The 18,041-nt window shown below is 47.1% G+C and overlaps 1 protein-coding gene across 10 annotated transcripts in view; it reads left to right on the forward strand.

Annotated features, from left to right (window-relative positions):
• LOC102136135 (RH-like protein) overlaps positions 1–18,041 on the forward strand; it is a 66,336-nt gene that overhangs the window by 17,254 nt on the left and 31,041 nt on the right. For 9 of the 10 annotated variants that reach the window (XM_005544405.5, XM_005544397.5, XM_005544399.5 and 6 more), the window contains exons 2-3: positions 3,691–3,877; positions 9,500–9,650. In XM_005544405.5, the coding sequence (XP_005544462.3) occupies positions 3,691–3,877; positions 9,500–9,650 (338 nt within the window). The remainder of the gene's footprint in view (positions 1–3,690; positions 3,878–9,499; positions 9,651–18,041) is intronic. The other variant, XM_065527494.2, reaches the window with a different exon arrangement.

Genomic DNA, 18,041 nt, shown 5'->3' on the forward strand with positions numbered 1-18,041 from the left:
CAACTCTGCCCTTATCTGGGCAACTCTCCTCTCCCCATCTTCCACTAACTTCTTTGGAATGTTCCAGAGCTGTAAAAGCCTTAGTATCAAGCCCAACTCCTATGTGTTACAGACAGGGAAACTGAGGCCTAAAGAAGATAATGGACTTGCCTAAGATCACTTAGTGAGGTGAGGGGAAAAAAGAGCTAGAGACAGCCTAGCCTGTGTACAGACATAGTTCCAGGCATTCGGAGCTGGGCTCTGCCGCCGGCATGCTTTGGGGCCTGGGAGTTGGTTCACTGTTGAACTACCAGGTTAGATTTTCTTTCTCCAAGTTGTGGGGCTTTCATAAACTTTTCCTGAAGGCCTTCCTTAGAATGTACCATTCTCCTCTGGGCCCGATCATGGACGCCCCTCACAGGCTATCTCTGGTCCCCTTCTGTAAAATGAAAGGAAAATGGAAGAATTGCCCCACTCATGGAATCTTCAGTAAGTCTGGACCCTATGCATTATAGCATTGCTGCAAAATGGCAGATGCACTTTAACAATCGTGTTTAATAAAAGGTTGAATTTGCATACCTTAAGTGGGGCGTGCAGTCTCCAACTGAACACGAGCCTCACCGCTCCCACATGTGCATTGCACCTTCATACACAGATTTCCTGCTTGGCTCCTGAGGGAATTTGAGTAATCCCAAGAGGAACCCCTGTATAAAATGTCCCCTGGCCACACACTTCCATTCCTAAGGACGCAAGCAGGAGACAGAAACATTCCCTGCACCTCCCTCCCTGCTGTCAGAAGAGGTGCAAAGAGTTGAATCCTCCCTGATGCCCACTTCTCACCCACGCCCCAAATCCCCAGGTCCCATGGAGGTCCTTGGGGGCCTCCTGTATCCTGGTGGTGTCAAGTTGATTTGGAAATGTCAGTGTCCACCTTGTCCTCTCTGGCAGACCCTAGGTGTGTGTATTTTTCAATGGAAGTGAATTTAAATGTACTTTATAAATCAAAGACTTTTTCTGAGACTTTGGAGAGTTCCATTAATGAGAGCTTCTCATTCTTATCAAAGCCAGGGCTGGAGACCAGTGGCAGGTGAGTTCCTACTGCTGTGATTGTCCTGATGGTGTTGGTGAATAGCCACTATTTACTGAGCGTTCTCCATGTGCCACGTACTGTACTAAGCACTTGAACAAAATGTTATTTTCTTCGGATTTCCCAGCACCCTTTGAGGTGGATCTAATTACCCTTATTTAGCTCATAAGGAAAGTAAGCAACTTACAAGACCACAGGGCTATGAAGTTGAAACATGTAAATTCATATATTTTTAAAATTTATTTATTTTGAGACGAAGTCTCATCGCACTGTCATCCAGGCTGGAGTGCAATGGCGTGATCTTGGCTCATCACAACCTCCGCCTCCTGGGTTCAAGCGATTCTCCTGCCTCAGCCTCCTGAGTAGCTGGGATTACAGGTGCCTGCTGCCACACCCAGCTAATTTTTTTGTAATTTTAGTAGAGACGGGGTTTCACCGTGTTGGCCAGGCTGGTCTCGAACTGCTGACCTCGTGATCTACCCACGTCGGCCTCCTAAATTGATATTTTTATATGTTCAAAACAGTCAACAGGTGGCAATTTAGTGAGGTTTAATCTAATAGGAAATGATAGAGCTGGGATCGAACAGAGCTATGTGAACTTAAAGCCTATGTTTCCCCTTCCACCTTTTTAAAAAACATTGTCTAGGCTGGGCACGGTGGCTCAGGCCTGTAATCCCAGCACTTTGGGAGACAGAGGCTGGTGGATTACATGAGGTCAGGAGTTTGAGACGAGCTTGGCCAATATAGTGAAACCCTGTCTCTACTAAAAATACAAAAATTAGCCAGGCATGGTGGGGTGTGCCTGTGGTTCCCGCTGAAACACAGGAGGCTGAAGCATAAGAATCACTTGAACCCAGAAGGCGGAGGTTGCAGTGAGCCGAGATTGCACCACTGCACTCCAACCGGGGCAACAGAGAGACTCTGTCTCAAAAAACAAACAAACAAACAAAAACAAAAATTGTCTACATGCAGGTTGCAGAAAATTTAAACACTAAAACTAAAAAAGTAAAACATCTCCCAAACTTAAAGACAATATTCATGATGGAAAAAAAAATTCTTCAAGATCTCTCTCTCTCCAGTCATTTATTCATGTGTGAAAACAGTTGGTGATTATTGATGAAATAGCATTTACAATTTGGAGCAATTATGTGCATTACATATACCATTTGATTCTGGCAACCTAATGGAGGAGGTATGATCATTTTCCCTATTTAACAGACGAGAATAAGCAGAGGGAGGGCAGATGGCATGGTAGTCCAAGGCACAGGCTCCAGCAGACTATCTTGGTTTAAATCTTGGCTATAGGCTGGCTCTGTGGCTCATGCCTGTAATCCCATCGCTTTGGGAAACTGAGGCGGGCGGATCACTTGAGGTCAGGAGTTCCAGACCAGCCTGGCCAACATAGTGAAACCCCTTCTCTATTAAAAATACAAAAATTAGCTGGGCATGGTGGCAGGCACCTGTAATCCCAGCTACTTGGGAGGCTGAGGCAGGAGAATCACTTGAACCCAGGAGGCGGTGGTTGCAGTGAGCCAAGATCTTGCCAATGTACTCCAGCCTAGGTGACAAGAGTGAAACTCCATCTCAAAATTAAAACAACAATCTTAGCTCTACCCACCGGGGCAAGTTACGTAACTCCTCTGTGCCTTGGTTTTCATATCTGTAAAATGGTGACAGTAATAGTGCCCACGTCAGTGTGTGGTTGTGAGAATGAGACAAGATAGTCTATGTAAAGTGATTAAAACAGTGTAGGCACATGGTAAACACTTAAGAAATGTAGGCTGTTATAAAGTTCAGAGATGTTAAGTAACAAGATCAAGACCACACAGAGGGTGCCAGAGACCTGATTTGAACCCAAGTTTGTCTCGTTCTGGAGCTCAAGCTGCTAACCCTTTTTCAAAACTGGAATTAAACCAAAGTACTCACCCTCTTCGCTTTGCTGGGCCCCTCCCTGCCCTCAGGTGCATCTCTTCCACTCACCTGCCACAGCAGCCTCTGCTCAGGCTCTGAGACTGGGAAAGGTGAGGGCTACCCAGGTGGCCCTGATGTTTTCTGCCAGCTGGCGCACCAGGTCCCTCACAGGTGGCAAAGGGAGGGAGGTTTGCTGTGGAGATTATGTGGTTCCCAACAACAACAGCCCTGCGCCTATCTCTGCCCTCTCTTTTCTGTGTATCCTGGGCCAAGTCACTTGGCTTCTGTGGCCTTATTTTCTCATGTGCGCGGCCAGGGGGTTGGCCCTGATCTGCAATAACAGCAGCAATGACCTTTACTGAGTGTCCATGTGTGTCAAGCACGTGTGCTTTACACTTGTTCTTATGATTAGGTTTAATAATACAGTAATTGCCACATTTGCTGAGCACTCATTATGGGCTAGGCCCTGCCCTAAGTGCTTAATTAGCTTTAGCTCCTCTAATCCTTACCTTAACCCCACACGGCATGTGTGTGTTATCCCCATTATTCAGATGAGAACATTGAGGCTTAAAGAGGCAAAGTAACTTGACCAAATACTTGTAAATTATCTCACATGTCCCTTCCAGCTGCCATTTTATAAGACTCTAATTTCACACCACCCTAAATCTCGTCTGCTTCCCCCTCCTCCTTCTCGCCATCTCCCCACTGAGCAGTCTGCCAAGATCTGACCGTGATGGCGGTCCTTGGCTTGGGCTTCTTCACCTCGAATTTGCGGAGAAACAGCTGGAGCAGTGTGGCCTTCAACCTCTTCCTGCTGGCCCTTGGTGTGCAGTGGGCAATCCTGCTGGACGGCTTCCTGAGCCAGTTCTCTCCTGGGAAGGTGGTCATCAAACTGTTCAGGTATTGGTATGGTGGCTGGATCACTTCTGGGTCATAGAGGGAATGGAGCCCAAAAGGACAGGTTCCAGAAGATCTGGGATATTGCCCCCTCTCTGTCTAGCACCAATGCTGTGCGATATTCAGGACATCCTCATGCTAAAAGATTATTCATTGTTTATCTAAAATTCAAATTTAACCGGGCATCCTGTATTTTGCTGGGCAGCCCTACTCTGTGTATCACAAGGAGTCCAGGCCTACGTTCCTCCTGCATCCTTTCTTTTCTGTTATTGTTGTTTATGATTTTGTAAAGTTACATAATCAATATAAGTTTATGGAAAAAGTAAGAAGGAAACACATTAGACAGCGAGAAATAGACATGCCACACCTAGAGAGACATTCTCTTTTTTATTTTGAGACTGAGTTTCACTCTTGTCACCCAGGCTGGAGTGCAATGGCACCATTTCAGCACACCACAACCTCAGCCTTCTGGGTTCAAGTGATTCTCCTGCCTCAGCCTCCCGAGTAACTGGGATTACAGGCATGTGCCACCACGCCTGGCTGATTTTGTATTTTTAGTAGAGATAGGGTTTCTCCATGTTGGTCAGGCTAGTCTCAAACTCCTGACCTCAGGTGACCCGCCCGCATCGGCCTCCCAAAGTGCTGGGATTGCAGGCGTGAGCCACCGCATCTGGCCTGAGAGACATTCTTTTGAAAAGAAATGACTTTCAGCCCTCTAATGCTGCTAGACAAGAAATAGCCATGCCTTTATTTTCATTAAATTACCTGTGCTTCGTTTAGATGCATTTATGTGAAATGCTAAGAACCATCAAAACTAATGCTTAATGGTGCTAGAAGTCAGAATAGTGGTTACCTGGGCAGGAGGTGGATATTGATTAGGAAGGAACACAAAATAACCTCATGGGGTGCAGAAAACGTTCTCTGTGTTCACCCAGGTGATGGTTACACATCAAACTATACACGTTTTAAAAGGGCATTGGCACTTAATGGGAGGAACTAGGCTAAATTTTTTCCTGAAACATTGTTTTGTTTTGTTCAACTCTGAATCTCTGTGCTGACAAGATGATGGTAAATGTCATCCTAGGCATGTTGGGGACCTCTCAAGGCCTCTCAAGGCCATTCCAGCCTCCCCCTCTAAGACCCTGCTAAACCTCTGGGCACTGCTGTTAAACATTTCTCTATGAGCCAGGAACTGTGCTGAGCACTCCACAAATAATAATTTTGTTTAACTCTTCCAGGTAGGGATCTAACCTGGTATACAAATAAGGAAGTGGAAGCTCAGAGAGGGCAAGGCACTTGTCTCGGGCCACACAGCTAAGTGGTGGAGATGGCTCCACCTTTTTATTATAACCTTTTCCATATACTCCAGGGTGGTCAGAACATGAAACACAGTCTAGCCAGCTCCCGATTGGCCCTGGGGGAGAAAACTCTACATATTTTTCTTTCTAAAAAGGTTTAGAGGCTGGGCGTGATGGTTCACACCTGTAATCCCAGTACTTTTGGGAGCCGAGGTGGGCAGATCACTTGAGCCCAGAAGTGTGAGACCAACCTGAGCAACACAGTGAGATCCTGTCTCGGCAGAAAATAGAAACATTAGCTAGGTGTGGTGGTGAGCACCCATAGTCCCAGCTACTTGGGAGGCTGAGGCAGGAGGATCACCTGAATCCAGTGAGGTTAAGGCTGAGTGAGCCATGATCGTGCCACTTCACTCCAGCCTGGACAACAGAGTGAGACCCTGTCTCAAAAACGGTGTTAGGCCACGCGCGGTGGTTCATGTCTGTAATCCCAGTACTTCGGGAGGCCTAGGCAGGTGGATCACCTGAGGTCAGGAGTTCGAGACCAACCTGAACAACATGGCGAAATCCTATCTCTACTAAAAATACAAAAATTAGCTGGTCATGGTGGCAGGCGCCTGTAATCCCAGTTACTTGGGAGGCTGAGGCAGGAAAATCACTTGAACCCAAGAGGCAGAGGCTATAGTGAGCCGAGATTGTACCTTTGCACTCTAGCCTGGGCGACAGAGTGAGTCTCCATCTCAAAAAAACAAATAAACAAACAAAAAACCACAGTTTTAGAGTTAATTCCCACGGGGATTCAATACACACACACACACACACACACACACACACACACACGCTCATGCACACACTGCATTCACCTGGGAAGTGACAAGGGCACCCTGGGGGAATTCAAACGGTGGTGGCCCTGGTTTGGTGTTGCTGCCTTAGCTTAAGGTCACACCAGCCTTCAACCTTCTGCACCACAGCAGAATGGGGCAGGAGGCGTCTACGACTGCTCCTTTTGTCTGGTGTCCACAGGGACCTATTTGTTCTTGACTCAATCCAGGAAGACGAGAAGGGAGAGAAGTCACTGGCAGCCTGAGTCAACTCTCCTGCCCCACCCCTGACTGCTTGGATCCCCCTAGGGGTGACCCCTGCTGAAACTGGCTTCCTGACTGGTTCCCATCAGGGCTGTGCTGATGGCTGGTGCCCAGGCCTGCCCCTGGGCACAGGGTACTCTCCCTTGGCAACACTCCAGCTTGTGCCACTTAACTTGGGACTGATTTGGTTCTGTTTTGAGTCCCTTCAGGGGAGGGGCCTATCTTATTCAACGTTGTTCTTTGTTTTCCTCACATACTAATAACTTAGCAAATAGCTATTGGAGCAAAAATGAAAATAAACAGAACCCTAAAAGTGGGATGTTTTAAAATTTTATTTATTTATTTATTTACAAACAGGGTCTTGCTCTGTTGCCCAGTCTGGAGTGCAGTGATACAATCATAGCTCACTGCAGCCTCTGCCTCCTGGGCTCAAGTAATCCTCCCACCTCAGCCTCCTGAGTTACATTTTTTTACAGGTGCCCGCTACCATGCCCGGCTAATTTTTGTATTTTTAGTAGAGACGGGGTTTCACCAGTTGGGTCAGGTTGGTCTCGAACTTCTGACCTCAGGTGATCCACCTGCCTAGGCCTCCCAAAGTACTGGGATTACAGGCGTGAGCCACCGTGCCCGGCCTAAAACTGTTTTTGAGACAGGGTCTCACTCTGTTGTCAGGCTGGAGTGAAGTGGCACGATCATGGCTCACTCAGCCTCAACCTCACTGGATTCAGGTGATCCTCCTGCTTCAGCCTCCCAAGTAGCTGGGATTACGGGTGCACACCACCATGCCTAGCTGATTTTTCTGTCTTCTGCCGAGACAGGATCTCACTGTGTTGCTCAGGCTGGTCTCAAACTCCTGGGCTCAAATGATCTGCCCACCTCGGCTCCCAAAAGTACTGGAATTACAGCCTCCTGAGTAGTTGAAACCACAGGCATACACCACCACACCTAGCTTTTTTTTTTTTTTTTTTTTAATAGAGATGAAGTCTCACTGTGTTGCCCAGGCTGGTCTCAAACTCCAGGCCTTAAACAATCCTCCCACCTCAGCCTCCCAAAGTGCTAAGATTACAGGTTTGAGCCACCATTCCTGGCCTTAAAAGTGTGATTTTTTAATGTTGTATTTTGAAATCTCTAGGACTCTCCCTAGAAGATAATAGCAATAACCAACTCCTTTATTGCACTTGACATATATCAACTCACTTTGCCCTTACCGTGGCTCCAGAGGCATTGGGTCCACCTTATAAATGGAGGCACCAAGGCACAGAGTGATTAAATAAGTTGCCCAGGATCACACAGCCAGAAAGTGGCTGAGTCAAGATTCCAGCCCAGGCAGCCTAGACCTGAGAGCGCGCTCCTAACCACTGCATGTCACTATCTTAGCACCTCCCCAGCACAAACTGGCCCTTGAGGAATGAAATACTGCCGCCGGCACACATGCTCCTGAGTTAAGCCTTTGTCAATGAAATGAACACCCACTTAAAAGGAATAACTTGTCCAGGCACCATGGAACATTGAGTAACCCCTTATTCTAAATTCCTGGTCCCTGTAAGACTCCTTCCCCATGCCCTTTGCCCTTTGCTGATCTTCCCCTAAAGTCCTGGAGGCTTAAGCGGGCATAGTCTGCAGCAAACACTGAGGAAGCTAAGTCCAGACTTCAGAGCACAGGCTTTGGATCTAGGCCAGCTGGGTTTGAACCTCACATTTGTGATCAGCTGGTGTGACTATTTCCAAAAAATCCATTATAATCCTCTGCATGACCCTCTGTAAAATGGGGATACCGAATGGTAAGCTAGCACGATTTTACAGAGACTCGCACAGAGGGTTAATTTTTTAAAAAATTTATTATTATTTTTGAGATGGAGTCTCACTCTGTCACCCAGGCTAGAGTGCAGTGGTGAGATCCCGGCTCACTGCAACCTCTGCCTCCCGGGTTCAAGTGACTCTCGTGCCTTAGCCTCGAGAGTGGCTGGGATTGCAAGCATGCGCCACCACGCCCGGGTAATTTTTGTATTTTTAGTTGAGACAGGGTTTCACCATGTTGGCCAGGCCAGTCTTGAACACCTGGCCTCAAGTGATCCGCTTGCCTCGGCCTCCCAAAGTGCTGGGAGTACAGGCATGTGCCACTGCACCCAGCCTTATAGGGTTAAAATGTAAAAGAGGTGATGCTGTTACAAGCCTGTTTTACAAAATGCTCTTATAATAAATCATTATCATCACTGTTGCTGTGGTTGTAGCATCATCATCATTAACTCCCAGAGGGAGGAGGGAGTCTCAGAGCAAGGTGCTCAGGGGAGACTGGATGTCCAACTCAGTACCACTTCCTACAGGAAGTCCTCCCTGATGAGTCCAGTCAGCATCATCCTCTCCTTCCAATGAACCCCACTAACCTTATGATATCACAGATATTCTTAGTTGACAGGCTCATGGTGTAGCCTGTCTGGATCTTAAGTACATTTTTTTTTTTTTTTTGGATCATAAGTACCTTGAAGACAAAAATCATTTTCTCCTCCTGAGCATGCTCATTGGTGGAGGGAAGGAAGGAATCGTAATAGTGTTAGTAAGGCTAGCGTCTTTTCAGGAGTTGGTTCTTTGTGCCAGTCTTGGTGCTAGACACACCGATAGGAAGAATACTCCTTCACATCCCCAGGACACCAACATGGGACACGTCTGATCATCATTCTTAATTTGCAGAAGGAGAAATAGGCTCAGTGAGATGAAATGGCCACTCCAGTAGCAAGGCTGGGACTGGAAGCCTGGCTTGTCCTGATTCCAAATCCAGTTTCTTTCCACTTCCACGGAGAGGGAGAGAAGGGACAGTGGCCCCAGATGAGGATGGGGTGACTGGATGGCGACAGGCCCGCGAGGGAAGAGTGCCCTCTGTTGAGCATCTGAATGATGGCGGCAGAAAAGAAGACTGGGCAGAATCCCAGTTGTCAGGTCCCCTGAGGGAGCAGTCACCCCGATCATCCTCAGTCAGATGAGTATGTGTAGATCAATGCCTCATAGATGAAGGCACTGAGGCACAGAGTGGTTACGTCATCTGCCAGACCACATGGCTCAGGGTGCAGAGGTCACCTTGACGGGGGAAGAGATGGTCACTCCAGTCCACAGCATCAGCGCCCAGGTGGGTAGAAATCTTGTCTTCTATTCCCACAGAAAGTAGGTGCCCAACAGTGTTTGTTAAATGAATGAATGAATGAGAGGCATCCTTCCTTCTCAGTCATCCTGGCTCTCCCTCTCTCCCTCAGTATTCGGCTGGCCACCAGGAGCACTATGTCGATGCTGATCTCAATGAATGCTGTCCTGGGGAAGGTCAACTTGGTGCAGTTGGTGGTGATGGAGCTGGTGGAGCTGACAGTCTTTGGTACCATGAGGATAGTCATCTATAATATCTTCAAAGTGAGTCATGGTGCTGCGAGGAGGGACCGGGGAGAAAAGGGCCAAAAGCCCCATTTGGTGGGGTTTCTGGGGTTTTAAAAATTAAAGACAACCTGTAATCCCAGCTACTTGGGAGGCTGAGGAGGAAGATCACTTGAGGCCAGGAGTTTGAGACCAGCCTGGGCATCATAGCAAGATCCTCATCTCTAAAAAATATTTTTTTTTCTAAATTATCCAGTTGTGGTGGCATGCACCTGTAGTCCCAGCTACTCAGGAGACTGAGGTGTGAGTTGGAAGGATTGCTTGAGCCCAGGAGTTGGAGACCAACCTGGGCAACATAGCAAGACCTCATCTCTAAATAAATAGGTAGGTGGATAGATAGATAGATAGACAGACAGACAGACAGACAGACAGACAGATAGATAGATAGATAGATAGATAGATAGATAGATAGATAGATAGATAGATAGATAGATAGACAGACAGGCCGGGTACGGTGGCTTACACCTGTAATCCCAGTACTTTGGGAGGCCGAGGAGGGCGGATCACCTGAGGTCAGGAGTTCAAAACCAGCCTGGCCAACATAGTGGAACCTCATCTCTACTAAAAATACAAAATTTAGCTGGGGATGGTGGCAGGAGCCTGTAATCCCAGCTACTCAAGAGGCTGAGGCAAGAGAATCGTTTGAACTCGGGAGGTGAAGGTTGCAATGAACCGAGATGGCACCATTGCACTCCAGCCTGGGGCACAAGAGCAAGACTTTATCTCAAAAAGAAAAAAAGAAACGAAAAGAAAAGATTGATAGATAAATAGATAGATGCCCAAATGAGGTTGCAAAAGTGTGGTCTGTACAAATGTTTAAGCACAACAAACCAGTGCCTTTAACTACTACAGTATAATCCTGTCGGATTGTGCTATTCATGATATAATTATGGTTGTATAAAAGTAATTAATTATCAGAGCCTCACCAGCAGTGGGTCCAGCAAGTTTGTACAGCCAGCATCTTCCTTACAGTCCTCTGCTGTAACCCTGGCCCTGAGTGAGGACATAGCTGACTTTCCCATCTCATAGGTGAGAAAGCTGATGCCTGGAGAGGGGAGGGGACTGCCCAAGATCACATAGCAAGATAGTGGCAGAACCCAAGCAAGAACCCAGAGTTCCAGCCTGGCTTAGAAGAAAGAGCACTGGACTTGGAGTAAAAGGCTGGGGTTTGCATCCCAGCTCTGCCATAAATCCCTGTGTGACTCTGGACAATTTAACCTCTTAGAGCTTTAGTTTCTTCATCTGTAACATGAGGGTAGCAGTACTACCACATAGGGTTTGAGGGAGTAATTGAATTAATCACATAAGATGATGCATGTTTATTAAAAAAAAAAACTTGAAGCCCCTTTACTGTGCCTCAGTATCCCAAAGGACTTTGGAGTTTACTCTGAGAAATACTGGGAGCACTAGGGAGTGTTGAGCAAAGGAGAGCTGGGCAGAGGAGAGCTATGATCCGACTTATGTTTTAAGATAATCACTCTGGCTTCTGGGTTCAGAAAAGACTGAAGGGGCAAGGGAGGAAGCAGGTGGAGACCAGAGCGGCAGCGATTGCCATCATCCAGACTCAGACTAGGACAATAGCTGTGAGAGTGGTGGGAAGTGGTTGGATCCTGATTGTATTTTAATAGCAGAATTGACAGGATTTGCTGATAGACTGCACATGGGGTGGGAGAGGGTCAAGATGACTTCAAGGTTCTGATCTGGCACAACTCAGCGGCTGCTGGTGCCATTTACTGAGATGGGGAACACTGGGGTGGGATAGATCTGGGAGGGAAAACCCGGAGTTCAGTGTCAAATGTGGTAGCGTTAGGGTTAAGGTTGGGGGCTAGAGATGTGTATGAAACATCCCAGTGGAGACACTGAATGGAAATGTACAGGTCTGAAGCTTAGTGGAAAGGTTAGGGCTAGGGATACAAATTTGGGAGTTGTTACGATACAGATGGTTTTTTTTTTTTTTTTTTTTTTTTTTTTTTTTTTTTTTGAGATGGAGTCTCGCTCTGTCGCCCAGGCTGGAGTGCAGTAGCCGGATCTCAGCTCACTGCAAGCTCCACCTCCCGGGTTTACGCCATTCTCCTGCCTCAGCCTCCCGAGTAACTGGAACTACAGGCGCCCGCCACATCGCCCAGCTAATTTTTTGTGTTTTTTAGTAGAGACGGGGTTTCACTGTGTTAGCCAGGATGGTCTCGATTGCCTGACCTCGTGATCCACCCGCCTTGGCCTCCCAAAGTGCTGGGATTACAGGCTTGAGCCACCGCGCCCGGCCTACAGATGGTATTTAAAGCCATGAGACCCAAGGAAATCACTCAGGAGTGAGGATAAAGAGAGATGGGAAGAAGTCTAAGAACTGAGTGCTAGAACACCCGGCATTTTGGAGTGGGGACATGTGGAGGAGCCAGCAAAGGAGACAGAATTGTGCTTGGAGAGGCAGGAGGAAGCCCAGGAGAGGGTGAGGTCCTGGAAGGCAAGGAAAGAGAGGGCCTCAGGTGGGTTGAGTGCTGCTGAGAGGTCAAGTAGGATGGAAGCTGAGAAGTAGCCATTGGATTTGGCAAGGAGATCTTGGCATGCGTGGTTTTAAAGGAGGATGAAGGCAAAAGCCTGGCTTGACTGATTCAAGAGCGGGAGATGAGAAAGTGAAGACAGCATGCAGAAGCAGCCCTGCCAAGGACTTTGCTATAAAGGGGAACAGAGAAATGGAGAAGAAGCGGGAGGGCAATAATCTGATAGAGAGAAGAAAACTCTGATGAAACAGAAGAGAGATGAATTGTAAGAGTCAAGCCTTTGAGTTGGAAAGCGGGAGTAGGATTTTGTGCCTTTAGGCTGATGCAGGGATAGTTCATCTTAACGAGAGAAATGGCAGGGACTGTGAATAGACTGGCAGATTTGGTGGTGGGTGCCACAGGTTCAGTCTCCTGCAGGGAGAAGAGAAAATTCCTTACTAATTACTTGTATTTTCGCAGAGAAACGAGAGGCACCGTCATCAGCCTCATGTGAGGGTGGGAAGTAGGGATGGGGTTTGTGGAGAGGGAAAGTGTGGTATGGTCATCTGTGGGAGTAGAAGAGAGTGAGAGGACTGGGGGGGTGCAGCGGGACTGCAGGCTGGCACCAGGGTCCCTAGGGCTTGTAATTGGTGGAAAGTGCGTCAGTGACCAGGGCTGTGTGCAGCTCCTCCAGGCAGGTGTGGAAGAAGCAGAGTTGAACTTGCCCAGCCTGGGGTGCTGCCCAGAGTGAGCCCAAAGCCCAAGGGAGACCAGAGATGGGGCTGTTTGCAAAGGAGGAAGCATAACAGTAGCCCACGAAATCTAAGCTGGTTAAGAAAGGAGAGAGAGTGAAAATGGGGGAGCCCAGCCAGGCAGCCTGGGTACAAATCTCAGCTCAACTCACACTAGCTGAATCCATATGGGCCCCTTAGTTGACCTCTCTGTGCCTCAGTTTCCCTATCTATAGAATGGGGATAAGAATAATACTACTTCCTAGGGCTGTTGTGAGGATTGAACAAGTGAGCGAACACGTGTTCAATTTTGAACACTGTTCTAAAGCGTTTAGAACAGTGCCTGGCATGGGGTAAGTGTTGTGGCAGTGCTGTTATTTTCATCATCACCATTGCTCTCAGGCCCCATTGATTGGAACTGTTGAAGGGAGGCAATTTAAGGAAGTGAGCTGGACAGATAGGAGGTGGTGGTGGTTATCAGGTACAATGCCTGAAACTGAGGCTATGGAGGCAACACAGTTACTGGTAATGACAAGGTCTAAGGCTTGACAGTGGGTGGCAGAAGTGTAATGTAGGGAAAGATAGGCGAGCGGTCAAGGAACCGAGAGGGAAGGAGTTGGGTGGACTAAGATAATTTCTGGGAAGAACGATGGAGAGAAAGGCTAAAGGGCAGGAGCTGACATCATCAGGGACCAAGAGGCGGCCAGGAGACTTAGACCACAGCAAGGAAGGGACAGTGTGATGGCATCTTCTTCAAGGGAGCTGGGGATGTTTGGGGTGGAAAAGAGAACAATGATCTTGGAGGGAATATGGAAAGGTTTTTGTTTTTGTTTTTGTTTTTGTGAGACAGAGTTTCGCTCTTGTCACCCAGGTTGGAGTGCAATGGTGTAATCTCGGCTCACTGCAACCTCTGCCTCCCAGGTTCAAGTGATTCTCCTGTCTCAGCTTCCCAAGTAGCTCGGATTATAGGCGAAAACCACCACGCCTGGCTCACTTTTGTATTTTTAGCAGAGACGGGGTTTCGCTATGTTGGCCAGGCTGGTCTCAAACTCCTGACCTCAGGTGATCCACCCGCCTTGGCCTCCCAATGTGCTGGGATTAGAGGTATGAGCCACTGCGCCCAACCTGGAAGTTTGTATTTATTAATTTTTAGTTGTCTTCATTTGTATATGTGACTTTAACCCCTAAATACTACAGTGTATATTACTTTTTTTTTTTTTTGAGACACAGTCTTGCTCCATCACCCAGGCTGGAGTGCAGTGGTGTGATCTCAGCTCACTGCAATGTCCGCTTCCTGGGTTCAAGCAATTCTGGTGCCTCAGCCTCCCGAGTAGCTGGGATTAGAGGCATGTGCCACCATGCTCAGTTAATTTTTGTGTTTTTAGTAGAGATGGGGTTTCACCATATTGGCCAGGCTGGTCTTGAGCTTCTGGCCTCAGTTGATCCGCCTGTCTCAGCCTCCCAAAGTGTTGAGATTACAGGTGTGAGCCACCATAACCAGCCTCAGTGTATATTTCTGATGGGGTTTGGTTCTATATCCCCTACCAAATCTCATCTCGAATTGTAATCCCCACATGTTGAGGGCCAGGCCTCATGGGAGGTGACTGGATCACAGAGGTGGTTCCCCCATGCTGTTCTTGTGATAGTGAGTGGGTTTTCAGGAGAGCTGATGGTTTGAAAGTGTGGCACTTCTTCTCTCTCTTCCTCTCTCTCTCTCACCTGCCACCATGTAAGATGTGCCTTGCTTCCCCTTCACCTTCCACCGTGATTATAAGTTTCCCAAGGCCTCCCCAGCCATGCCAAACTGTGAGTCAATTAAGCCTCTTTTGTTTACAAATTACCCAGTCTCAGGAAGTATCTTTATAGCGTGTAAAAACAGACTAATACAATTTCCTAAAACACAGGGACATTCTCTTACATAACCATAGTTCAGTTAACAAAAATGAGAAGTTGACATTGATACATTATGATTACCTTATTCTAATTTCACCAATTGTCTTAATAATATCCTTTCTAGAAAAATATATATGTATATTTTGTGGTTGAGGGTTACATCTTGCATTTAGTTCTCATGTCTTATTAAACTCCATCAATCTGGAACAGTTTCTTCATCTTTCTTTATCTTTCATGACCTTGACATATGTTGAAGTTTTGAGCCAGTTATTTTGTAGAATGTGGGTTTGTCTGCCATCCCTCATGATTAGATGATGGGTATGCATTTTTGGTAGGAATTCAACAGAAGCCGTGTGCGCCCTTCTTAGTATATCATATCAGAAGACAGACTGTCAATTTGCCCCATTACTAGGTGTGTTAACTGTGATCATTGGGTTAAGATGGTACCTGCCAGGATCTTCCACTGCAAAGTTACTATTTTCTCCTTTGTAATTAATAAACATCTTGTGAGGAGATAATTTCCTATAGGAATCCTGTTTATCATCCAACTTTCACCCACTGATTTTAGTGTTCATTGATTCTTCCCTGAATAAATTAGTACTATAATAATTGCCAATGTTGGTTTTCTAATTCCATCTTCCCTTCAATAGTGGGCATTCTTCTGTAAGGAAAAGTTTTCACTTCTCTGTTCATCCACTCATCTCTGTATTTGTTTATATCACCATGGGCTCCTGGATTCTGGTTTGCACACTTCCATTTTCTGCTTTTTCTCTCTGCTTAATGTAAGGATTAATGAGAACTCCCTGATTCCCAGGAAGAAAATGTAACCAGAGCTTTCTTAGGAAGAATGGAGAGAATTCAGTATAAGAACCATAAAGGTATGTCTGTGTAGTATGGACAATTTTAAAAAACAAACAAACAAAAAGAACCTCCAAGGGCAGGAGGTGCTGCCAGACTCAGGAGGGCACTGGAACTGGCTATGAGAAGCCGCTGAGATCCCAGGTAGTCTGTGCTCTCCATCTTTTGGCTCTGTTTCTCTCTGTACATCTAATGTCTCTGTACACCAGCTTTCTCTTGAGCGAAAAACGTGTCCCCTCCACCCACCCACCCACCTCCACTTGTTCCTGCATTTCTCTGTCCCAGATCCTGCAGAAAACAACTCTTTTCTCTCAGTTAGTCTCCATTCTGCAGTCCAGGGAGAGAGAATCGGATCAGTCTCCTGGGTTATTTTTCCACCCTGGTCCGACCAGCTGCAGCTGGCATGGGAGATGGTTCACACAGTGAAAACATGGCTGTCAAGAAGAGGGGTAAATTTCAGAGGTGGAACACTCGCTGCGAGCCTGAACCTCTTCCTGCTTTGTTGCAGTCTTCATAACGATTGCTTTAAAAGACTGCATTGATATAACATCATCTCCTCTCTTCTCTGCAGCTTTGACTTGCTAACTTAACTGGTGTAGAGGAGGGCTTAGCACTGATTTTGGGTGTTTATTTTCCTCAAAACTTCAATTCAGCCTGGGTTTCTTCAGCAGGAGGGCTCAGGGGAACCAGAGCCAGGGACCAGAGTCATTTCAGTGCAGGCAGCTTAAGAAATGAATATACCAGACCAAGAATCCCCAAGTGTTCTTCCTGAACTCCTTCCCGGTGGAGCTCAAAGAGATGAAAAACGCCTGCTTTTCAGTTCTTATCAGGGAATTACATAGACTTTCCTCTTTGTGTATGACTGAGGGCTTTTTACCATCATTTGTTCACTTCACAAATATTTATTTAGTATTTATATATGCCAGGCACTCTTGTGGCAGTGGAAAATACAACTCTCATGGAACGTCTGTTCCAGAAGGAAAGACTGCCAATAAGCAATAAAATGGACAAAAGATATAGCATGTTAGAGAGTGGTAAGTACCACAGAGAATAATGAAATGGAGGAAGGAAACACGAAAAGTTGAGGAGAGAGAATAACTGTGAGAGAGGGTGGCCAGGGGCAGCTTCATCTCATCAAGGGGGTGATTTTTTTTAGTACAGACCTGAAGGTAGCGAGTGCACAAGCCACATGGGCACCTGAGAACAGCGGCAGAACAATGGCAGGATGCTGGGAGGGCTGTTTTATCACCCATGCTGTTTAGAATTGTCAGCACATGGTGATAAAAAAAAAAAAAAAAAAAAAAAGTAGGCTAGGTGCAGTGGCTCATGCCTGTAATCCCAGCACTTTGGGAGGCCAAGGCGGATGGATAACTTGAGGTCAGGAGTTAGAGACTAGCCTGGGGAACATGGTGAAACCCCGTCTCTACTAAAAATACAAAAATTAGCCGGGAGTGGTGGTGGGCGCCTGTAATCCCAGCTGCTTGGGAGGCTGAAGCAGGAGAATCGCTTGAACCCAGGGGGTGGAGGTTGCAGTGAGCCGAGATCGTGCCACTGCATCCCAACCTGGGTGACTGAGCGAGACTTTGTCTCAAAAAAAAAATAAGTAAATAGAAAACAGACAGACTTTTTAGTTGGCTTTAGAATTGTTAGACACCCTCTACAGAAAAGGCACCCCGATTGCTTGCACCCAGGTGGACTACTCCCTTCACCCTGCCCTTGTTACATCCTGGCTAGGGGTCAGCATTTCAGGCAGCTGAATGACCCAAAGTGGAAACACACTAGTGGGTTTGAGGATGACAGAAGAGCAAGTGGAGGAGTGCAATAGGAGGTGATGTTAGAGAGGTCAGGTGAGAGTGGATCCTGTAGGGTCATGGCAAGAACATGGACCTTGACTTTGAGTGACATGGGAGCCACTGGAGGCTTCTGAGCAAAGGAGTAACATAGGCCGGGCGCGGTGGCTCAAGCCTGTAATCCCAGCACTTTGGGAGGCTGAGACGGGCGGATCACGAGGTCAGGAGATCGAGACCATCCTGGCTAACACGGTGAAACCCCGTCTCTACTAAAAATACAAGAAAATTAGCCGGGTGAGGTGGCGGGCGCCTGTAGTCCCAGCTACTCGGGAGGCTGAGGCAGGAGAATGGCGTGAACCCAGGGGGGCGGAGCTTGCAGTGAGCCGAGATCGCGCTACTGCACTCCAGCCTGGGGCACAGAGCAAGACTCCGTCTCAAAAAAAAAAAAAAAAAAAAAAAAAGGAGTAACATGATCTGACTTGCATTTTATTTTATTTATTTATTTGATAGAGAGTCTCGCTCTGTCGCCCAAGCTGGAGTGCAGTGGCGCAATCTCAACTCACTACAGCCTCCGCCTCCCAGGCTCCAGTGACTCTCCTGCCTCAGCCTCCCAGGTAGCTG

The sequence above is a fragment of the Macaca fascicularis genome, chromosome 1 (genome assembly GCF_037993035.2).
Source record: "Macaca fascicularis isolate 582-1 chromosome 1, T2T-MFA8v1.1".
Classification (NCBI taxonomy): Eukaryota; Metazoa; Chordata; class Mammalia; order Primates; family Cercopithecidae; genus Macaca; species Macaca fascicularis.